Below are 23,538 nucleotides of genomic sequence, written 5' to 3'. Positions count from 1 at the left end.
CCGCTTCTCCCGGTACCCCGGCTCGTCCCTCGGCGCTGCCATGGGCCTCACTCGGCAGTACCTCCGCTACGGGCCGGCCGCGCTCTTCGGGCTGGTGGCCAGCGCCAGGGGCAACGCGGCGTTCGTGGCTTTGCGCGGCGAGCGGGGTCGCTACGTGGCCGCCCCGGCCTGCGAGCACGTCTTCGTGTGGGACGCGCGGAAAGGAGAGAAGGTGGGAGCGGGGTCTGCCCGGGCAGCTCCCGCGGGGGCTGCGATGGCCGGGCCGGGGTGGGGGCGGTGCGGTGCGAAGCGTGCGGCGCTCTTTGAGCAGCCGGGGCAAAGCTGCGTTAGCGTCGGCCAGCTGCGGTTTAGGACGGGTGCCCCCTCCGCGGCCCCCCCCCCCCTCCCCGCCCCCCCTTTTCGGCAGTCTGAGCCCACCCTTGAGGTTCGCTTGCAGGGCTGGGCGCGCCCTGGATGAACCCAACAGCTGGTCCTTTGGTGCCCCGCTTAGGGGGGAGCCACTGCGGCCACGGGGGCTGGGAGAGCCGTTCCCTGGGTACCTGGTAAGCGGCAGCGGCACCGCCCGAGGCTTCTGGGGTGTAGCAGCGGTGATGCAGGGCTGGTGGTTCGAGCCGGGCTTCCCGTGTGGTGGTTGTGTCTCGTGGGGTGTCTGCGAGCTGTAGCTCCAAGGGCTTCGCTGCGTGTGTCTGCCGGAGTCTGAAGGCACCATGAGTAGTGCTGCCGACTGCGAGCCGAACTCAGGAGTCGCTCTGCGGGCCCCAGCGTGGTGGCCGCTGGCATGTTTTGGAGATGCTTTTACCATTGTCAGGTTCCTGTCCAGCCTGTGAAAAAGCGTCTCTGTCCTACACCTGAGATAGGCTGAGTGGGAGAGGATGGGTCAGGAAGAAGCTTCCCGGCTTCATGCTCCAACAGCATTCCTTGCCCTGTGGCACTTAAAACACAGGGGCAGAAATTTGGGCTTCTGAGTTCCAGGCCTTATTCTGCACCAGTTTCCTCTTTGATTATGAAAAATTCCCTTCTAGCTGCTGTCTGCATTGTAGAACAGGTCTGATGACACTGTGTTCAGTGCAGGAAGCGGAAAAATGAATTTCTAAAGTGGTGGAAGTGCTCAGTTGGAAGTTTGGTAGAAGAGTGGAGTATATCCTTTCTGCTGTGTAAGTATCTGGCTCTGACATGCCATTTATCAGCATTACACGTATTTTGTCTCCTAAAAATCTGCAGGTTCTTATCCTTAAGGGTCTCAAGCAGGAGGTCAGCTGCCTCTGCCCCTCGCCAGATGGGTTGCACTTGGCTGTTGGGTATGAAGATGGATCGATCCGTGTCTTCAGCCTTCTGAGTGGAGAAGCAAATATCACCTTCAATGGACACAAGGCTGCGGTTACAGCCCTGCAATATGACCACCTGGGTGGCCGACTGGTATCTGGCTCAAAGGTGAGGGTTGCACATCTGGAGGACAGCCCTTTCGTAGAGATGCTCTCTGGAGAAGGTTCACCTGCACTAAAACGTTTGGCATTTTAAATCGCTTACGTGGACTCTGCCTATAGACAGAGGACGGCAGCAAGAGGAATTAAGGCTGCAAGACAGTGATGGAGTTGGGGAACCCAGGGCTTGGGAGAGCAGCAACGGGGGCAGGAGTGGAGTTCTAAGAGCTGCAGAAGGTGCAGAAGCTTGTGAGGTCAGGAATAGCAAAAGCAGCTAGAGTCAGGGATGCATTTATTGGTCTGAACACACCCCTGGGGGAAGGAAAGTAATTTCTGTTAATCACCCCTGACATTCAACTTCAGAGTGAGAAAGCATGTTCTGGGGCAGTGGGTAATCTTTCCAGTCCCATAGCACAGGTGGATGTTTTGCAGAGACAAATCCCAGTCCCTTTGAGACACTCTGTCTGTTCCAGGATACAGATGTCATCGTGTGGGATGTCATCAATGAGAGCGGTCTGTACCGGCTGAAAGGACACAAGGATGCTGTCACTCAAGTCCTTTTCTTGAAGGAGAAGAACCTGTTGGTTACCAGGTGAGCCAGGCTAACTGCAGCAGTCAATCAGGAAAGCAGCTATGATTTTACTTGCAACTTAGACATCCTAGCTGCTACAGCTATTTCCTTCTCTCAGATCCGCCAGCACCTTAGCATGTGGTTTTGTTGTAGCTGGGTATTTCATCAGGGTGGTGCCTGAATCCTGATACGTTAAACAGGACAGAAACAGCTATTCAGAAAATTGGTGTTTGGGAAATGGTTTACCTTGCTGGTAATATGGCAATTTAGAGTTACTGTAACAAGCAGTAGTGATAATGTATTCACTAAGTATGTAACCTTTTTGCTCTTGATCTTGAGGAATTACAGAGACCTACCTTCTGCAGGTGTAATTCACACAGTAACGTGGCAGAAAAATTGCTTCCTAGTGTGCCATAATTATAGGAATTAATTTAAGGTGATAGGTGGGGTTATTTCGGGTTGGTTAGTTGTTTGACACGAGCTGCAAGTTGACTGGATCCCTTTAGTAATAAATGGTTGACAGAAAAAGTCTGCAGCTGGTTAGTCTTTCAGAATTAATTTTGAGAATGGTGGGTAAGTGCTGTGTGACTAGGCACATAGTAATAACAACGGTAACAGGATTAATGTTCGCTTACCCTTAAAGAACTTTTAAAGACTTTCTGACAATCTTGAGAAAGTTTTCCCCTAATTTTGCTGCATGGCTCCAGGTGTACACCTTGCTTATCCATTTACATATTTCTTGAGACCTGTGGCTCACCCAACCCTTTCAGATTTCTGCCCAAATTGCCCTGGTGCTTCAAGTTTTGTGTGTGACAATTAAACACAAAATCTTGCATAAAAAGCGATAGTTAAGTCGGAAGTTTTTGCACATCAGGGGAGGTTTAGATTCTATATTAGGAAAAATTTTGTCATTGGAAGGGTGATCAGGCATTGGAACAGGCTGCCCAGAGAGGTGGTGTGGTCACCACCCGTGGGGTGGTGTCCTGGAGTGCCTTGTCTTCATGATTTTTGAACACAAGGCACTCCAGGACATGGATTAGTTGACAGTGTGGCATTGGTTGGGTGGACTTGATTTTAGTGGTCTTTTCCAGCCTTAAAGATTCGATGATTCTATGATTTAATATCTGTCGATTTTCTTTATTAATATGTCACCTAATCAGCTCAGTGTAAAATGAGTAAGTTTCTTCTGCTTCTTTGTTACTTCAAATGGGAGAAGTGGTATTTTGTTGGTTTGGTAGGGGATGCCTGATTCAATACAAGTATTTGCAGGTCAGCTTTAGAAATGCTTCTTAATTCTCTCAGTAGCTAAATTGAGGTAAAGACATACTCTTTTTTTCTTTTTTTCCCTTAATTTTTTTTTATTAACACTTTATAGAGATGTTACCTTTTTTTTCCTGGAGATGCAGTTTTGCTTCCTTACTTTAGATTGTTGTTTACCTAAGCAGCTTACTGCAGTGCTTTGCATACAGAATGTTTGGTGGTGTTTTCATATGTCCAGTTTACAAGGACCTTTGGATCCTATATAACATGAAAGATGGATTATCAATACACATCACTTCTAACCAGATATTTTTTTTTTTTGTCCTGAAGGAGCTCAGTAATTGGACAAGTTTTATATAGAGGAAAATAGGTCCTAACAAAGTTACCGAAAATATGTAATTGTTAAAATTATTTTTCTCAGATGCTTGTGGTGGGTTGACCCAGGCTGGAGATGAGGTGCCCACCAAAGCCTCTCTATCACTCCTCAGCTGCGCAGGGGGAGGGAAAATATAACAAAAGGCTCATGGGTCAAGATAAGGGCCATAGGTCTGCTAGGTGGAGCAGCTCTGCATCACTCCTTAAAATGAAGGAATCTGCTTTTGTAGCCTGGTCACTGCACCAGCGTGATACAGGTTCAGAGTGTGGAGGGGGAGTTCAAAGGCAGCTTTAGAGTTGACCAACACTTTGCACTTAGTGTTTTCATCCTCAGTAAAGAGTATTGTTCTCACCCTAAATAACTGAGGAAGGAGGTTGTGGGACACTGGGGCTTTCAGCTGAAGGCAGAGGAGGAAGCAGTTTTTGGTGTCTTGCAGATAGGTTTTTGCAGCACCTTTGTGTTGCTGTACTTTGATCTTTCACAGCTTGCGGAATGCGATGCCTGAGCAGCTGCTCTGTGATATCTGTGCCATGTTTTAGATTCTTTCTGTATTTCTACTTTTCTAAGCATGTGGGCTCTGGCAATCTTTCCTCATGTCTTGAGTTGTTCTTTGTTCCAGTGGCAAAGACACGTTGGTGAAATGGTGGGATTTGGACACCCAACACTGCTTCAAAACTCTGGTTGGACACCGTACTGAGGTAAGAAGGTTGTGCAGGAGCTTTTGGTGTGGGGGGACTTTGGATTATATGCCATGGCTCAGTTTGTGCTTTCCCTGCTCTCCAGAGTTGTAAACTGGCACCAGTATTTTGCTTGTCATTAGGCTTTAGGGGTGAGCAAATGAGAAACTTCCAAACTTTCCAGGAGCTGACATCAACATGCAGTTGGTAACAACTCCAGTACAGGTGTCCCTGGATGAGGTCCTGGCTAGATCCAGTCTCCTCTTGCCTGCAGTTTAAATAAATGAATTAAAGATGCTCTGCTGCTGTTATGATCGTTAAAGGAACCATAAGCCAATTCCTCATGTTGTGCCTCTGGACAGGTTTGGGGGATGGCCTTGATATCTGAAGAGAAGAGGCTGATCACTGGGAGTGCTGACAGCGAGCTACGAGTGTGGGATATCACTTACATCGAGGAGGTAACCCCTTGCAGTCTTGCCAGGCTGCTTGTTTTTGGGCTAAGGTGGGACTGAAACGTTAAATCTGATTGACATCCTGGGAATCAGAGCCAAAGCAATGTCTTTGCTGTCTGAAGGGTCCAGAAGCGGATCTTGGGACAGACTTTGGTATTTTCTGTGTTTTGAACTTTCAAGTGAAGCTGTGAGCACTTCCAGAGCAAGGCTTCCAGAGTGTGTCAGATATTCCTGCCTTCTGGCTGGGTGGATGATAAGCCAGGGGGACATGGAGTGTTTGGTGCCTACAGGCTGCTGTGGGCCACTCCTTTGTTGTGGTGTACACTAACCATTTTCTTCAGGGAATTGGAGTGTAAATGAGATGGGAACTGGAATACTGGAGCTCTTGTGGTTTAAGGTATTCCTTGTGGGCTTTTGTCCATGAACAGGCAAAAGACCCTGATGAGCCAGAATCCAAGAAAAGCAAAGGTGCTTCACCTGGAGCAGAAGAAAACACTGAAGAGGATGAGACCCTAGAGTTGGATGAGCATCCTGAGGAAGTAAGCTCAGTTTTCCTGGCTGTCTGTGGGCTGGTGTATCAAACCCCATTTGTGTGGTGCTGCTTGCAGAGTCAGCAGGGTTCTGAGTCACACACGTTGCTCCTCTGTATTGTGTTTATACCCCAACTGTCATATTTTGGCTGTTAGGGAAATGTGGTAATTCCTGTCTTGCTTCATAACGTCTTCCTCAGCAGCAGTTGCTTCCCCATCTACCTGTAGAACATCAGCCAAAACATGTACACTTGTTATTCTCCACTGAAAACTTTGCCTTCTCTTTGTAAGAGAGAAGGAGTAAGTAGGGGGGAGTAGCAAAGTCTGACAGCTGTTCCCACTTGTGCTGCTGGTGGATACTCTACTGAGCCTGTCCGTCCAGTGAAACTTTCGGGGCTCCTGTTCAGGTTTCAAGTTGCTTGTAGTGATGATAGTAGATACCTTGTTGAATACTCTTCCAACTGCAACCACCTGTTTAAGAGTCTCTGTTCTCATTTTCTCTGCCTGTTCTGACATAGGAACTGAGCTCTGCTGCCTTTGTGGCATAAAAATTCATCTCTGCCTCTTAAACGATGATGGTTTGCCATTAAAGTTGTTATTTTTCCACTGAGACTGTCAGTGATGATTTTCAGCTAAAATGCTACAAAGCATAAGGAGATAAACCTGTAGCTGACACAAATGCTTGTTTGGTCCCTAGATTGTCCTTGCTGACTGTTCTACCAGAACCCTGTAGGTTCATTCCTCCCTCTCCTCTTCACTTGTTTCTGAGCTTGCTTGAGAAGATCACTTGACCTTCCAGACCAAAGTTCTTCTCCTTTCTTTCCCTGTAGCGCCTTGTAAAATGCAGCAAGGTTGGATCCATCATGCGGGAAGGGAGAGATCGAGTCGTTACTCTTGCCACAGACCGAACGGGCAAGGTTTTGGCCTGCCATGTAAGTAATGGGGGGCTCTGCTGTCGAGCTGTACAGGAGGCTATTTGAGACACTGGGTAATTTCTGTAAGGGCCAGCCAGGGCTTTGAGTGCCTTTGATTTGCTCTGTCTCTAGGGAACAGATGCTGTTCTGGAAGTGTTCTCTGTCCTTTCTGAAGAAGAACTTCAAAAGAAATTGGAAAAGAAAATGAAGAAAGCGAAGAAAAAAGCCAAGTAAGCAGTCTTTTGAGTGCTGCCTGTGTCCAGAGAACTGCTAGAAAAACTCTTCAGCAACATGATGCAGTGGTTGGACTTCAGTCTACTATTCTGGCTCTGCTAGCTGCTTTATTCTGGGAGCACTCCTGTGCATGCTTGGTGCTTGCCTAAGCAACTCTACTCACAGAGGCCAATGAAATCATTTTCCTTCTGAGTCTTCCCCTTGGAAAAACCCAAAGGAATAGGCATATAAAAGGGTTTTTCAAAGCTGCTCACTTCTGCCTGACATTGATATTTACACTAGCTGGTGCATCAAATAATGTCCTTGAAGCTCTCATTCCTGTAAGTCCTGTCATCTGAGGAATCAGAGTGGCACTGATACCTCATCTCATGTTTTACATCAGGCAGAGATACAGTTGAGAGCTTTATTAGAGTTTGTTCTGTGTTAAGTGTCTCTCTGGGTATCCTGGCACTTAACAGGTGCCTCCCAACAGCCCTTAGGGAGGGGTCTGGTTCCAGGGTAAAAACTGAAACACAAGGCAAGTAAATCTGGAGGTGCATTTTGCAATGGCTGGGGACTTTTGGTGAGTTGAAGGAGATGAGCAGAAACTGGTTTCTTGTGCAAATGCAGCTTTTTTTTTTGTATCCGTCTTTCTTATGTGCCTTGTTGAAGTGCTTTGGCTCCAGAGGAGCTTGCATTTTTTAGGACAATTTGTGTCTTTTGTAGTCTGTAGATCAGCATGAACTTCGCTGTCTCACCCCATTCTTAAACCTACTTAGCACTGCTGGAAAAGAGGGTGGTTGTTTTCAGTGGGTTAAGTGGGTTTCTTATGTTATTCTCTGTCCCTGTGCTGGTTTGTGTTGGCTGTGCTGCCTTTTGAGTCTCCTCTGTTATTTGACATTTCCAGACAGAACTCTGAAGAGGAGCCGGAGAGGAGCGTGGAGCTGAGCCTGCAGGAAGAGATTCAGCGGGTCACAAACATCAAAGCTTCCTCTAAAATCAAGTGAGTGGAAAGCCTATTGTAGAGGCTGAGCTGTGGTTATGTACCTACCTGGGGACAGTGCTGCACAGCTCAGTACGAGGAGAGGTGGAAGAAGTTTCCTCTGCAGCATCTGTTCCAGGTGGAGCTGAGGAGAGGCCTGGCATGATCTCCAGGCCATTCACACCTCCCTCACAAGCGGTCCCCTTTGTGCACACCTTGTGCCTCAGCGTGTACTTGCTTGTGGGATGCCTTTGTCTATATTCCTCTTTCTCAGTTTTTTGGGATATTTGATCTCTTGTATGTTTTGTCTTACTGCCTTTGTGTCCAGCTCTGATTTTGTCTCCATCAAACAGGTCATTTGACTTGATTCTCTCTCCAAAAGGAGAGCTGAAGATCGCACTGCTGCTCCAGAACAACATCATTGAGTCGTACAGCCTGAACCTGTCAGCACAAGTCCCACAGGCTGTCCGTGCATCCAGGATAACCATTGGAGGCCACCGCAGTGATGTCAGGACGTTGGCTTTTAGCTCTGACAACATCGCTATTCTCTCAGCAGCCGCAGAGTCTGTAAAGATTTGGAACAGGTACAGAGTCAGGTTGTGTCGGTCTCCCAGAGCTGTTCGGAGAGGCAGCCATAAAAGGGGACAATTACAGAATAGGGAATGAAGTAAATGAGTTTATTAGTTTTCTGTTGACTTTCTTTCCTTATTAGGGGAAATGAGAAGCTATGGAGCTAAAGCTGCATAATTAACTCATGGGGTTTGATGCTGTAAAACAGCACTGAGGCTAAGTTTAGGGACTGTTATGGAAAGAACAAACCTGAACACAAAAGTCAGTGTAGACTTTGTTTTGTTGTTTTTTTTTTTTTTTTCCTTCTCAATAAGAGGCACCAACTGTTAGCCTGTTTTTTAGGGAACATGTGGATTTCTTGGCATCTTATCTGAAGGATTTAATATTAGACTGAGCAGGCTGCTGTTCTAATCAAGAGCATTGTCCCAGCGTTTCCTGAGAAGTCCCAATTTTGTGCTCTGTTTCCTTTGAGCAAGCTATCTTATATTCCTTCCTCCTCTCCTGAATGACAGTGTTGTTTGACAACAGGAATTCTGTCCTTGCTTATAACAGCAATAAGTCCTGATGGTGGACATTTTCTATAAAAACTGCATGTTGGCAGTAATGCAGGGTAGCATTTGGGTCCTAGGATGGTGGGGATGTACCTTCTGGCTCCAGCTGAAGAGACAGCTGTGGGCAGATGCCACTCTGGAGCATATCTCACTGAGTGGGACAGATTTTGTTTGTGATATGAGGTTATGGGCTCTGCTTTTGTCCACAGATCAACCTTGCAGTGCATCCGGACTATGGACTGTGAGTATGCGCTCTGCTCGCTCTTTGTCCCAGGAGATCGGCAGGTCATCGTTGGCACCAAGGTAAACAGTGTCCTGTGCTCTGGGCTGCCTGGGTTTGGAAGTGTGTCCTGAAAATGTCACTGAAGCTGCCTTACAGGACATGAGTTGTATCTCCTGATCTGGAGTACTCTGATTTAGGTGTAAAAACCTCTTCCAACAGTCAGGTTCTGCTCCATTCCCAGACTGTCTATGTAGCTCCTAGCTCTCCTACCTGATCAGCTGGTGAGAGCTCTGGGAAATGACTGGTGGAGATCAGGAGTTTGGCCATCTGTGTGTGACAGACATCTAATGAAGCTGGCTGTTCAGGAGGTGGGTGTCAGGGGTGCTCTTCTGCTAGCTGTCGAGGGCTGGCAGGGCTGAGCTAGTGCTGTCCATAAATGAGTGTCCAGCCCAGAGCCCGCAAACGGAGCAAGGGCTCCTCTTGGCTATCAGCAAGACCTGGTCACTGCTGGAATTTTGCCTCTGGCAGCCCAAACCTTTTGTCTCTGGGCTCCGCTATGAGGTAGTTTTCTCTTTGCTGTTTCTGGGACACCTTGCCAGCACCCCAGGATCAGGTCTGTTTGCAGATGGGGTGAATGCTCCATAAGGTGTTCTGGAGTGTGTTGTGAAGGCAGAGGGGCTGATTTGACCTCTGTGATGTATCTTCCTTCCCAGACAGGGAAGCTGCAGCTGTATGACCTGGCTTCTGGCAGTCTCATGGAGACACTTAATGCTCATGATGGGGCGGTGTGGTCCATTGCTCTTTCACCAGACCAGGTAACTCGTCCACCTTTTAGAGTGTCATATCTTGCATATCTTCTTGTGTTGCTCTTTCCTGTAGAGCTGTGTTTGCACTAATGGGGGCATGGGTACCCCTCATGCTGAGAGGCAGAGTATGGTAGTATCTAAGAACATGTCTATATACGTAGATAGCTTAATGTAACCTGTACCTTTGTGTCACGTTGCAATGACCCTTTAGGCAGTGGGGTCATCTTCATTGCCTCATCTGGCTTCTGTGATCTGGACATCCATGATGGAGTCAGTGTGTGATGCAGTACATATCCTGTGGTTGTGTTCCGTCTGTGGAGAGCTTCAGCCCCTCATAACCTGCTGCAGTGGCTGATTATCTTCCTTCTTAAATTTGCTGCTGCTTTGTCTGCTGGATTAAAGATCTCATTAACACTGTGATTTTTTTTTCTTTGTTGCACTCTTGTTGAGTGTTGCTGTTTAGTAGTTCTCATACTTCCCTCTAGAAATGCCTCAATACTATTGATTTTTTTTTTTTTAATGTTCCCATTTTACATGCACATACTTGTTTGACTTAACTCCCCTGCGAGTAGAAATCTGCTTGTGTCTTTTACAGCTTCTATCAGTTTTTCTCCATTACCACAGTTCAGGTTTATACTGGTTTCTGTCAGCTTCCCTTCTGTTCTGTTTGCCGTGTATGCCCTTCTTATTTTTCTTAAGCTGTCGTGTTGTGCTGGTGGAGTGAAAACCATAGCAAGTAATAACCTGCCTGGGATTCATTTCCTTGGCAGATTAAAACCATACAGGGCAGATTTTACCCTTGTTCTTAATTTAAAAGGGCTTAGTTAGACTGTTCTTCTTTGAAAAGGCTGTGCTTGTGGAGTGGTGGGTAGGGGTTGTGCCATGTGCAGCCCAGTAGCAGAGAGAGTGTCAGCTTGCCTATAAAACATGTACACTTCATTACCTACAGCTTTCAGTACCAAAGTTTCAGCCCATGCCTTGATTTACATTTGGCACCTTTGACTTAGGCCAGCCTGACAGAGCTTTTGAAAGTGTTTTTGCTCCTGGTGGTGTGCTCTTCATCATTAATGCTGTGGGAATGGGGCACATTTCAAAAACCTCCTTGTGTGCTTGACAATTCCTTGCCTGTAGAACTTTGCTGTAACTCTGGGTTATAACAAAACTGGTTTCGCTGTAATTTTATGTTTTTCTCCTGCAGCGTGGCTTTGTGACAGGTGGTGCTGATAAATGTGTCAAGTTTTGGGAGTTTGAACTTGTGAAGGATGAGAGCAGTGTTCAGAAAAGGTGAGGAGATGAACCTCTTTAGGTTGCATTCAGCTGCGGTCCATCTCATCAAAGGGTGCTTTGGCCTTTGTTGTGCCCTCTGAGAAGTGCCCATGGCATGTGTGTGGCACACGTGGAGAAGAGTGTGAGCTTGGCGCTGTTTAGCAAAGGTCTGAACATAGCTGGGGAAGGGGACTTGCCGTATTCTGGTCCCTTCTTTGTGGGTGGGTTTAACCTCTAGTCACAGGATGGGCCTTCAGATCATTCAGCAGTAAATTTAGCAGTGGAATGTGTCAGCCTGCAGTACTGTGCTCCGAGTCCCAGTGAGGAATGAAATGGTGCAGGTTAGAATTAACTTCCTTTCCTGGGGTGTGATGTGGGAATGGCATTCATGCCTCTTCCCAACTTGTTTGTTTGGGATAACAGGTGGGTTTTTTTCTTCTTGTGGCCAGGCTCTCCGTGAAACATGTGCGCATCTTGCAGCTGGATGAAGATGTTCTCTGTGTGCGGTACAGCCCTAACCAGAAACTGCTGGCTGTCTCCTTGCTGGATTGCACTGTGAAGATTTTCTACATTGATACGCTCAAGGTGTGTGACCAAATGGGCTGTGAGGCTGTGCAGGGAGTGGTGTGATCGTAGCCTGAAAGGTCAGGAGTATATGGGAACAGTGTCTGTGTACAGGACACTAGTAAGAATCGGAGAGAGACCATGTGTCCCACTTTAGGTGCCTGTTTGCTAGCAAACCTGACAGAACCATGGCTGGCCCACACTGGGCAGAAGAACCGTTTTTCACCCCAGAAAGTGTTGTGAGTCTGCATGGTGGCCAGGCTCGCTCTAAACCCTGTGAGCATGGTGGTACTCCAGACCTGCGTGGCACTGTAAGGGGAGGGGTGAATGTGTCACACACAGCATTAAATGGGGCATAGCACAGGCAAAGTTTGGGGTGGGAGAATCTTCCTTGTTGTGTACTAACAGGTGATGTTAGGGACTGACACATCACAGGCCAGCATTGACAGATAGGTGAAGAGAAACAGAAATACTGGTAGGGCAGTAGATGTGGTCTACCTTGACTTCAGTAAAGCATTTGACACCATCTCCCACAGCATCCTTGTAGCTAAACTGAGGAAGTGTGATTTGGAAGGTCAAGTAGTGAGGTGGATTGAGAGCTGGTTGCAGGGAAGAAGACAGCGAGTTGTCATCAATGGGATAGAGTCTAGCTGGAGGCCTGTATCTAATGGAGTCCCTCAGGGGTCAGTACTGGGAGCTGTACTGTTCATTATATTCATTGATGACCTGGATGAGAGAATAGAGTGTACAGTCAGCAAGTTTGCTGACAACACAAAACTGGAAGGGGTGGCTGACACACCAGAGGCTGTGCTGCCATTCAGCAAGACTCAGGCTGGAGAGTTGGGCAGGGAGAAGTTTAATGAGATTTAACAAGGGTAAGTGTAGGGCCTTGCATCCGGGTAAGAACAACCCCAGGTACCAGTATAGGTTGTGGACAGGCCTGTTTGAGAGCAGTGTAGGTGTGAGGGACCTGGGAGTGGACAGCAGGGTGACCATGAGCCAGCAGTGTGCCCTCGTGGCTAAGAAGCCCAGTGACATCCTGGGGTGTATTAGGAGGGGTGTGGTTAGTAGGTCAAGAGAGGTCCTTCTCCCCCTCTACTCTGCCCTGCTGAGACCGCACCTGGAGTCTTGTGTCCAGTTCTGGGCCCTTTGGTTCAGGAAGCACAGGGAATTACTTGAAAGAGTCCAGCACAGGGCCACCAAGATGATGAAAGGAATGGAACACCTTTCTTATGAGGAAGGGCTGAGGGAGCTGGGCCTCTACCTTGGAGGAGACTGAGGGGTGACCTTATTAATGTTTATAAATATGTAAAGGGTGAGAGTCAGGAGGATGGAACCAGGCTCTTCTCAGTGCTGGCCAGCAACAGGACAAGAGGCAACGGGTGCAAGCTGGAGAACAGGAAGTTCCATGTGAATATGAGGAGGAACTTCTTCACTGTGAGGGTGGCAGAGCACTGGCACAGGCTGCCCAGAGAGTTTGTGGAGTCTCCTTCTCTGGAGTCATTCAAAACCCACCTGGATATGTTCCTGTGTGATTTAGTCTAGCTGATCCTGCTCTGGCAGGGGCATTGGACTAGGTGATTTTTTGAGGTCTCTTCCAACTCCTAATATTCTGTGATTCTGTGATAAATTCCATGGGCAGTGGTCCTCAGCGCCAGAGTTAGCACAGCTTGCTTGGGTACTTCCCCCTCATCTCACTTCTGCCACCGTGGCCCTGCTGCTAGCTGTGTTTGGGGTAAGAATGAAAGAGGGGCAGTGCTAGAAAGACAGATCTCCTGAGGCAGAGCAGGAGGATGGATCCAGGCTTTTCTCAGTGATGGCTAGCAATAGGCTAGCAATGACCAGCATGACTGGCCTGGAGCATGAGATTTTTGCCCCCTTCGACTCAGAATGTCTAACTGAGACACCTTTCTTCTGCTTCAGTTTTTCCTCTCTCTGTATGGACACAAGCTGCCGGTGCTGTGCATGGACATCTCCTATGTAAGTACCATTAAGACTGTGTGTGTGCTGCAGGTGAGATGGTGGTCGTGTTGACGTCTGTGACAGCAGCAGGGCCTCTAGGATGATGCTTTTTTGTCACCTCCTTGCTCCTGACTTAATCAGCAGTTTCTTGCTGGGACACAGCAAGCTCCTCCTGATCCCGCAGTCTGTGCTCACTGGGAGGGTTCACGGAGTAGCAATCATGGCAGAACTGAATAGGGCATTTTGTGAGTGAGTAGAAACCAAAATGCCGTGGGTGGGAGTTCCCTACACTTAGGAGGTACAGCCTGCTCTCTGCTGAAGATACTCTCCTTATGTGCAAACAGAGTCTGAATTATTCAGTAATTGGAATAGGCAGCAGGTGCTGAGGTGGAGCAACCTCTTTGTGCTTGTTTGTTCTTAAGCTGCGTCTTGCTATGGGGTGTCCTGGAATGATGCTTATTGGAAGCCAAAAAGGCTTGGCTAAGGTCTTAAATGCCTGCAGAGGTTCAGGAAAGAGCCAGGGTGCTGTGCTGGTACCACAGGCATAGACCACTCTGGTGGGGGGTGGGGAGGGATCTGGAGGGTCTGTTTCAGTGGCCAGGTGTCTGCTCACTCAACATGGGTAGTCACTGGTTCAGTTGCGGTTCCTCTCGGGGCTGCCAGCCAGCTACTCACACCCTCCTCTCTTTTCATGGCTCTCTAGGATGGGACTCTAATTGCCACCGGCTCTGCTGACAGGAATGTCAAGATTTGGGGCTTGGATTTTGGGGACTGTCACCGCTCACTCTTTGCTCATGATGACAGGTCAGTCAAACCGTGCAGCGTCTCTGGGGTGTGGGTTATTATCCCAAGGGAGTTGTGATCCAGCAGCAACCCTTTTGTCCAGCGTAGAGTGGGAAGAAGTCTGCAGTGCTTCCCCCGTGGGTGACTTTAACCCTTTTTCCCTTCCAGTGTGATGTATCTGCAGTTTGTGGCGAAATCCCATCTGTTCTTCACAGCTGGGAAGGACAGCAAGATTAAGCAGTGGGATGCAGACAAATTTGAGCACATCCAGACGCTGGAGGTAGGACATTTTGGAGACTGTTGAAAGGAAGCATGATCCCTGCACAAGCAGCACTTCCCTCAGGGCGTGGGAGTTGGGTGGTGACCTCTTTTGTCTGTCATGCAGGGCCACCACAAGGAGGTGTGGTGTTTGGCGCTCAGTCCCAATGGAGACTACGTGGTGTCAGCGTCCCATGACAAATCCCTTCGTCTCTGGGAAAGGACGAGGGAGCCACTTGTTTTGGAAGAGGAGAGGGAGATGGTAAGAGTTGCATCCTTCCTGCCAGACACAACTTCCAGGCCTGTTCTCTCCCAGCAGGCAGATTCCTCGTTTTTCACTGTGGAAGAGTGTGGCTCTGCAGTTGGATGACTTGCTTATTAATAACCACAGCCTGGTTTTGAGGGGCCCAGGATTGACTGGTGTCTTATTCATGATGGGATTGTTGCCCTGAGCTGTCTGGAGAAGGCACCACAGATTTGCTGATGCCTGGCTAACTTGATTTCCTGTCTCTTCACTGTATCCTGAAGAGGACTCTGGTTCTGTTTCCCCTTCCTAAAGCAGTTTTCAAACCACAGTGGAGGAAGGATGTAGCAGCATGTGCAGAAGCAGGAGTGGATGAGAAACCTGCGATAAATGTTGATGTGTTTTTGCCTTGGCCTGTTTGCAGAGAGCTGAAGTGTCCATAGGCAGCATCTTGGTGCCCAGTAGTTGGTGTTCTAGGAATGATGGTGGCAAAAGGACAGACAGAGACAGCTTTTCTCCAGATATCAGAAAAGTGTTTTGGGTCACGTTTGAATAATAAGGTGGACATGACCACACCAGTAATGAATTAGACACTGATGGGGAGATGTGAGAGATGCCAGGCAGGAGGCTCTTTCCTCTTGCAGGCCAGGGCAACCCTGGGATTTTTCTTGGGCTGGGTAGAAGGTGCAGTGCTGAATTGCTGTTGTCTTTGTCTCCGCTTGGTGGGCTGTCTAGGGACTGTTCTTGCATCTGGAGCACAGACCTTGATTTCTTTCTGCCTGTGAGATTCCAGAGTTCTTTGTGGGTTTGGGACCAGGGGCAAGTGGGCATTTTCACGGACGTTGTTGATACCTGCTTGATTTGTCCTGGTTTTGCAACAGGCTGCACAAAGCTGCAGGCTCTCCTGCTCAGCCAGTCTAGAAAGGACTTACACCCTTGTTTGCTGCCTGCTCACCTGCATTAACCTGTTGTGTTCTCACCCACCATAGCAACAAGAAGCTGAATATGAAGAGAGTGTGGCGAAGGAGGAGCAGCCTGTGGTGAGTTGCACCGTCTGAGGGTGTGTGAGTCTGACTGCAAAGTCTAGAATGACTGCTTCTGTAAGAGGCAGGAAAGAGGTCTGAGAGGACTGGCAGTTTTCTTGCTTTGAGGAGGTGCAGAGAAAAAGGTGCTGCTGAAGCTGTGGCTGCCCCATGATGCAGCTGACTTGGGTGCTTCCTGCAGACAGCTTCAGGAGAGTGTGTGGAGCTGGCCAGACTGCTACATGGTAGCTGTGGATGCCGAAACCTTGCTGTACCACTGCCCATCCTGTCTCCCCAGTTTGCACCCACACCAGCTCTGCATCAGGGCTGGACTGCCTTCTGGTAGCTGCTTCCACATCCCTGTAATGCATGATGGGCAGGGAAGCCTCATCCCTCTTGCTCAGGTGCTTGGGTTGTGTCACTGATCCTTTTGACACTGATGGGATCTCTCAGCTGCTGTTGGTGTGTTTGCCTCTCAGAGCTCACTGCTAGTGTGGTGCCTCCCTTCCTGAGGAGGAGCCATGCGCTTGGGAAATTCTTTATTTCCTCAGATAAGTGACCAGTTTAGGGGATGGGAGTGATGTTTTTTTCTTGGTATGGAATGTGGTAGGGTACAGGGGTGTGTGGGTGTATCAGCTTCAAACTCTGTATTTTGTAGGTGGCTGGAGAGACGCAAGGAGAGACGGGGCTGGCAGGAAAGAAGACTATTGAGACCATCAAAGCGGTAAGATTGTGTGGGTCTAACAGCATTGCTTTGTGCCTCACCAGTCTCTCAAGGGAGAGTGCTACTGGAGCATCTGTTTGAAGAGGAGTAACCTGTGCTCTTGTAAATGTAGCAGTAAGACAAGGGAGGATGGTTTTAAACTCAAAAAGGGGAGATTTAGGTTGGATATTAGGAAAAAGTTCCTCAAAACAAGGGTGGTGGATCACTTGGACAGGTTGCCCAGAGTGGTAGTGGAGGCCTCATCCCTCGAGATATTCAAGGTCGAGCTTGATGGGGCTTTGAGTGAACTGATCTAGTGAAGATGGCCCTGCTTACTGCAGGGGGTTGGACTAGATGACCTCTAAAGGTCCCTTCCAACCTAACACATTCTGAGAAATACAGAGCAAGTCCTCAGTCTGAATACTCAAAACGGCCTGACCTTGGCTTGTGCCTTGAAGGGGTACTGCTTGCTTGGGGTGTAGTTCAGTGTCAAGGCAACAATTGAAGCTCTGCAGGAGAGGGCACTTGGGCAGTGTGGGGAGTGTGGATGGTGTTTTGACATCTTCAGGACATGATTGACATGCTCAGAGTAGCAGTGTAGTCTGGAGGTTACCTTTCTGAGCGAGATGTCCTGTGGTGCTCCTCCATATCAGTCCTCCTGCTTCCCCCTCCACTCGTCCAGGTGGACATGAGCTTTGTTTTGGCTTGCTTGGTGTTGCTGATGTTGCATAGACTTGTGTTCTTGTGTGGTGTAGGCTGAGCGGATCATGGAGGCTATTGAGCTGTATCGGGAAGAGACGGCAAAACTGAAGGAACACAAGGCCATATGCAAAGCTGCAGGAAAAGAGGTAAGAGGCTGAGGAGTGTACCAGTCCCAGGGTGTGTTTGGGTGCATCCTTCCAGCTCTGTCACGTGAGTGGAAAGGCTCAGCATGCAGATAAAGCCAGGGCAGCTGGAAATAGCAGAGACTTGCCAAAATCGCTTGGAGAACACGATGGCATTGCACTCTGTGGCAGGGTCAGTAGTGTGTTCTTTACATCTGAAGTCACAGTGGGGTGCAAGTTTTGCTCCTGGGAGAGTGCTGCTGCAAATTCATCCCAAAGCCTGTTACTTGTCTTCACCTCAACAGTCCTTGCTAAATAAGGGGCTGTGAGATACGTGGGGACAGTGAGGAGAAGTGGAAGAAAATTCATACGTATTTGAGTCCGTTGTATGCACGGACGAGATTGTCTGGTGGCTACAAAGGAGGTCTTCAGCGAGGTCTGAGGAGGGTGGAGGTGTGGGAATTGCAGGAAGTCACTTTTCTAGTGTGGATTAACATTTTCTCTGCATTTGTACGCACACAACTGACCTGCTCTAACCCATTCTGTGCCTGCAGGTTCCCTTTCCTGCCAATCCTATCCTCCGTGCCTATGGAAACATTACAGTAAGTGGAACGCCCAGGCCAAAGGCTGTGGGCCATTCTCAACCAGAGTGGGGCTGTTTGGTCTGCTGGCTGAGCCAAAACCACTGTGGGGGTTGCTCTGGGGGCAGAGAACTATTTGATTCAACTTGAAATGAAAGCTCAGCATTTTTGCTTGTGCAAAGTGAAGACAGTCTGGGGGTTTTGTACTGGTTTTTTGTTGTGTGGCAGTTGGTTGGTTGGTTGATTTTGTTTGGGGTTTTTTTAATATCTTGCACATGTGTTAGAAAAGTTTAACCCCATCAGGGTGAACTATAACTGCTGGTAGCCATTACCTCATGTGCCTTATCACAAGCCAGTGGATTACAGCTTTCACCCGGTTAGGCTAAACTGTTTCAAACCTTTCCAGTGCCGAAGGGCACGTCTTCCTGCTGCCAGGAGGGTGCATTTGCCAACTGTAGCATATCCCTGAGGAGCTGTGCTGTCTTACACACAGTGCCTGAGCACCCACCAGAACGGGTAATTGGGAACTCATGTCAGTGTGTCCCCCACCATGTGACATCAGCTAGTGCTTCGCCAGAGCCATTCCCTCCCTCCCTCTGAGAATCCTGGTATATTTAATTGCAACTTGAACAGGTTGAACAGGGGTGAATGAAATCCTGTGACGTAAGAGTTAGGCACTTGGTGCTTCCCAGCTGTGCTCTGCATCTGCCAAACATTTTCAGCAGATGAACAGGAGTAGCAGGAATTAAGTCTTTGGGAGATGAGTAAGGGCAAGGTTTCTTACATATGATTTGACTGTTTCCACTAGTTGTTTTTGTCTGGCTTGTACAAGATTCACTGAACTAGATATGAGATAATTTAGCCCTTAGAGATTTTTCACAATACCCTTCAGCAGTTTAGAGTATCCTGAGAAGGCTGGGTTGATGTTTCGTGGCAGGAGAACTTCCCAGACTGGCAGCTGATTGAAGCTGAAGGAGTTTCCTCTCTGTTATATTCTGTTTCATCTGTCCATCTCACGAGACTCAATTGTGAGTTTTTAACTGGGTGAAGCAGACCTTAGGGCACATGTTTGTCGTGGAATGTTTCTTGATATGCAGAGCTGGTGTCTTTCCTCTGTTACAGCCTTCTGCATATGTTCTAGAAGTTCTCAAGAAGGTCAAGTCGAGGTGAGTCCCAAGATCCTTATTGCTGAACGTGGTTTGTGACCAAGTATTGAATTTCTGGGCCCAGGGCTGGCTGGCATCCTGAGATGGTCTTGTGCTGGGTATGGGCAGTGCTGAAGAGTCTCAAGCTCCTGTCCCTGGCAACCTCTTGTGGAGCGTGCACAGGATTGGGGAATGTCAACTGTTCCTTCCATGGAGAATGTTAGATGAATATGAGTTAGCTGCTTGGAGACACACTTGTGTGTGAACAGCAGCTTGGGGATGGTGAGGAGGCATGGTTGTGTGCATGCAACCCATGCCAGATGTCTGCTTGGCCTGGGCTCTGTGCAGCTGCACTGTGCATTGCTGGCAATAACAGCCCAGCAGTGATGAATGCTTAGCACAACTTTTGAGATTTCCTATTCAGCAGTGTGGTTCCTGCTCACCTGTAGCAGGGCAGTGGGTGAGACTGATGGTTCTGTCCCTTTGCTTTCTCCTTAGTGAGCTGGAAGAGTCTCTCCTGGTGCTGCCCTTCTCCTATGTCCCTGACCTGCTCAGACTCTTCAATGAATATATCCACCTGGGTTCAGAAGTTGAACTCCTGTGCCGAGCTCTCCTCTTCCTGCTCAAGTGAGTCTTTCATCTACCCTGACAGATCTGCTGGTCTTTGTTCAGTTGCTGTCCAGAACCTGGACCCAAGGAAGACCTAACAGGGCCCTCTTCAGTAGTGGGCCTGGTGGTTCCTCTGGGCTCCTTGTGCTGGTGCATGTCAAGAACTTGGTGGTTTGTGCCAGTTACATGAAAAGAGAGGTTCATCTCACTGCTGTGCTGTGAGACTCTTCCTGAGGACAGCTCACAGCTGGGTAGAGACACCTTGTCTCCTGGGGCTGCAGAGGTGACATCGCTTGCTCTGAGCACATGTAACAGCATGTGGGGAAAATGTGGGCTCTTTCATGTGTCTCTGGCTGTGAAGCTCTTGAGAAGCATCCTTGGGAATGTGGTCTCTGCAGGGGATAAGGAATCACTGCAGCCCACAATGAATGGCATGTGGGAATGGACTGATCAGATGCTGAGATGGGGTTGCTGGTCTTGCTCCCCTGAGTCTCACTGATATGAAATGTCCTGCATAAAGGGTGAAATGGCACTATTGACTGGCATGGAGTCTTTGCAGAGCCCTTGCCCTCAGAGACCTTCCCCTTGAACACATCAGAGAGAAGCTTTAGAGAGTGGCTTTTCCAGACAGATCTGCCTATGCCTGTTATAGAAGGATGGGGGGGGGGGGGGGGGGGGGGGGAGGGGCGCATCTAATTTAAGAAAGATCTTATGTCCAGAGCAGACAGAGGCTCAGGGAGTTGGGAGCTTTCTGACGGTTCAAAGAGCAATGCTACAATGTGCCACTACCTGCTTTTTCACAGGATTCACTTTGGGCAAATCACAAGCAACCACATGCTGGTGACAGTGATAGAGAATCTGAAGAAAACAACCATTTCCAGAGTCAGTGAAGCCCGGGTGAGTGTTCCAGCCTCCCCTTTTCCAGGATTTGGAGTAAGAGGATGGGCCAGTGTCTGAGAGAGTGTGTTGTCCGTGGTCTTCAGTGGGGAAGTTTGTTGGGAGTCAGCCCATTTCACCTTCCTCCAGTACAAACAGGCAGCCTGTTCCTCATGTTCTGCCTGGTGTGAGACTACCCAGCGATGAGCTAGCACTTGTCTTCCCACCCTCATTTGCCCTTGGTTTTCTGTGATATGTGTATGTGGGCTTTGGCTCACCAGTTTCTAGCTTTTACACTGAGGCTGGCAGAAAACTGTACCTGCTGCTTACAAAAACCATCTCAGCAGCACAGCCTCGCAAAACTGCGGCATCCCACCCCTCGCCTCTGCGAATCCAATATGTGAGAATCGTGCTTAAAATCCCTATCCCAACAGAAATCCTCTACAATTATTATACTACCCAGCTCTGTTCAGTCTGTTCTGCCCATTCCCTCATCCAGTTAGTGTCCTTATCTCAATTTCCTTGAGCCCCACGTAAATAAACTCTGTATTTCTCTTGGGCTTTTCCATGGGGTACACGTGTCTCAAATAAGGCAGACACTGCATCTTCCCAGAGGCAACTTAGGGTGCATGGCAGCAATGTGTCTTTCAGAAAATACAGAGGATTGTAGCGAGAAGTTGTCTCTCTTAAGAGAGAACTGTGGGGAACAGAGTGCAGGACAGATTGTTCTCCTATTCAGATGAAGTTTACATTTAAATAATGTTGTTTAGTTACATCTGTGGGTTAAATCTGTGGATTGTCTTGCTTTCACTGTTTCTTAGTAGAGGTTGGCCAGTGCAGGACGCCCTGGTCCCCAGCAAGCTTGAGATGTGTCCAACAGTGTGGTGCTGGTCTGTCTTTCCAGGATGTGCTGGGATTCAACATGGCAGGGCTCCAGTACCTGAAGAGGGAGATTGAGGCCAAGGATGAGGTGACATTTTTTGCTGATGCTACTGACCGTTTTGAGGAGAAGAAGAGGAAGAGGAAGAAGAAAGAGAAGATGGTTCTTGCAGTGCTCTAGTATTTGCTTTTCAAGACCCAGAGCATATGGATGGGGTCATGTAACCTCAGTGCTGGTCACGGAAGTGGTCTTGTGGCTGAACATCTATGATGTTGACTGGTGACTGGGACAAAGTGTGTCCCCTCCCCATGTGGTATAACCCAGCATATAACCCCAGCTCAGAATGGTCACCTCTGCGATGAGCTCTCTGTCTTCTGCTGCACATGTCTGCATTTGAACTGTTTCTGAGGTGGCAGTCAGCTAGCTGCTTTTCCTCCAGTGGAACACCTGTTAGAAACGGAGTTGATTTCTCCTGCAGAAGAGGTCAGCTCCTCCTCCTGTGTTTTAGCTGAATGGAGTGAATCCAGCACTTGGATTGCCTGTGGGACCATGCCCTGTGCAGGGAAGGGACTTTGCAAGGTTTTATCCTGTTTGACACCTGCTGGTGGCTTGTGGCAGGGCTTAGAGACTGTGGGCAGGGCTGGGTGACTTCTACCAAGTGTGAGAACTTGGTCTTACAGCAACTCACTTTTTAGTGGGACTGGGAGAAACCCGGCTGCACTCTAGTAAAGGTGTATTTATACATGCTTTATGAGACAGCTTTGTTCATGGAGTTTTGTCCTAATATTTCTCTAGTAAAGCCTCAGCTGCCTTGCCCCGTGTGCAAGCTCTCAAAGGATTTGTTTTTCCAGGGAGTAAAATCAGTGGGAGCAAACAAAGCAGCCACCATCCAGGATTGTGCAGCTCTGCGGCCTTGGCAGACGCAGCCCGAGCGGCGTGGGTGGGTTGTGTTGTACTCACCCCAGTTTTCAGAAATTGCCCTCAGTTGTTGCAGTGCTGCACTTGTATCAGAGCAAATGATCTATTTTTGCAGCAGGGCAGGACAAACCGAGCACGTCTCTGCTGGTGTTGGTAAGTTACTACTTTGCAGTACGTGCTGGCTTTACCACCATCCATCACAGGTTTGGGGGTGTGGTGGGGGCTGTTTCTGGGTACTTTGCTGAGAAAGTAATTATACTGTTGGACCTACAGGTCTGACTCAGGTATTTAAAGCTGGACTCCTTTTCAACTTGAACTTCATCTGGATTTTTAATTGCATCCTGGTTGCTAGCAAATCCTGCCTTTGACTAGGGTCTCTGCAGTTACACACAAAGTGAACAGTTCAGTTGGTCCATCCTTGGCAGCACCTCTGGTGTAATAACCGTACCTTCTAGAATAACTGTTGTTAGAAAGTAACTTTGTCAGGGGGTTGATGGTTCACTTCCTTCTTCAGAGTCCAGATAATTTACCACAACCCCTCATGCTCCAGTTCCAGGAGGTGGGTCTCCCAACGCTCCAGGGAAGTGGGAATCTTCAGTTCAGCTCTGCTTGTTGTTTCTGTGTACCTTTATAATTCTATATTTCTCCAGATGTGGTTGAAACTTGTGATCAAACAGCTCTGCTCAAACATGTCTCCATCCCAACGCATTTCATTCCTCTTCCTAAAGGAGACCCTTATAAGAGGGATTACTGCAGTGGGAGGGAGGGGAGGCACTGTAGGATGATTAAGTGTGTTGGTTACCTCAGCTGACATCTTGGCTGTTCCTCTCAATAAAACAAAGGATGAAAAGTATTACAAACGGAGAGATGGCTTGTGACACCACAGTGTACCTTCAGCAGTGGTGATTGAGGAGAGAGGTTCCAAAAGGGGAAGGCCAATCAATGCCTCTGCGTGATGTGCTCTGTCTACTTAGGTTCCATAACACACCTCCCTGGCATTAAGGTAATGAGCTGCTGTTTGATGATCCTCTGGGAGGTTTGTGAGAAGAGCCGTGGCCGCACGTCCACATGAACTCAGGAACTGATGACAACGGTATAGAAGAATGACTTGGGATGCAGAGTCATCTTTTCATGATGATGACAGGAGTCTGATCTTGGAGGAGCTGGGACTCCTTCACTTTTGTGTCTCTGCTGTAACTGGGATTTGGGAAGAATCCATGGAAGAAACGACCTTTGAGGTGGTAGGAAGTGGTTGTCCTCTCTCCATAGGTGCTGACATAGGCTTCACTGTTGAACTGTCTCTCTGGTTCTCTGATTTGCACCACTTGTAATCAGTCTGTACTGGCAGTGGCTTGCC

At 48.4% G+C, this 23,538-nt stretch overlaps 1 protein-coding gene across 1 annotated transcript; it reads left to right on the top strand.

Moving 5' to 3' along the window:
* Positions 1 to 40: 40 nt before the first annotated feature.
* WDR3 (WD repeat domain 3) lies at positions 41 to 22,077 on the top strand (the record flags this gene model as incomplete). Its single annotated transcript, XM_084279656.1, has 26 exons — positions 41 to 211; positions 1,222 to 1,431; positions 1,895 to 2,013; positions 4,248 to 4,326; positions 4,668 to 4,763; positions 5,186 to 5,296; positions 6,118 to 6,219; positions 6,334 to 6,431; positions 7,322 to 7,417; positions 7,750 to 7,980; positions 8,727 to 8,820; positions 9,454 to 9,555; positions 10,745 to 10,830; positions 11,262 to 11,397; positions 13,300 to 13,356; positions 14,042 to 14,142; positions 14,290 to 14,401; positions 14,507 to 14,641; positions 15,613 to 15,663; positions 16,304 to 16,369; positions 17,104 to 17,196; positions 17,727 to 17,774; positions 18,876 to 18,919; positions 19,397 to 19,525; positions 20,311 to 20,404; positions 21,288 to 22,077. 26 exons carry the CDS (start codon positions 41 to 43, stop codon positions 21,441 to 21,443), a joined length of 2,817 nt encoding a protein of 938 aa, XP_084135782.1. The 3' UTR covers positions 21,444 to 22,077.
* Positions 22,078 to 23,538: the final 1,461 nt, after the last annotated feature.

The sequence above is a fragment of the Gallinula chloropus genome (assembly GCF_964237585.1).
Source record: "Gallinula chloropus genome assembly, chromosome: 1".
NCBI classification, from domain to species: Eukaryota; Metazoa; Chordata; class Aves; order Gruiformes; family Rallidae; genus Gallinula; species Gallinula chloropus.
The sequence above is the reverse complement of the archived record's forward strand: the minus strand, read 5'-3'. Positions and strand labels throughout refer to the sequence as shown.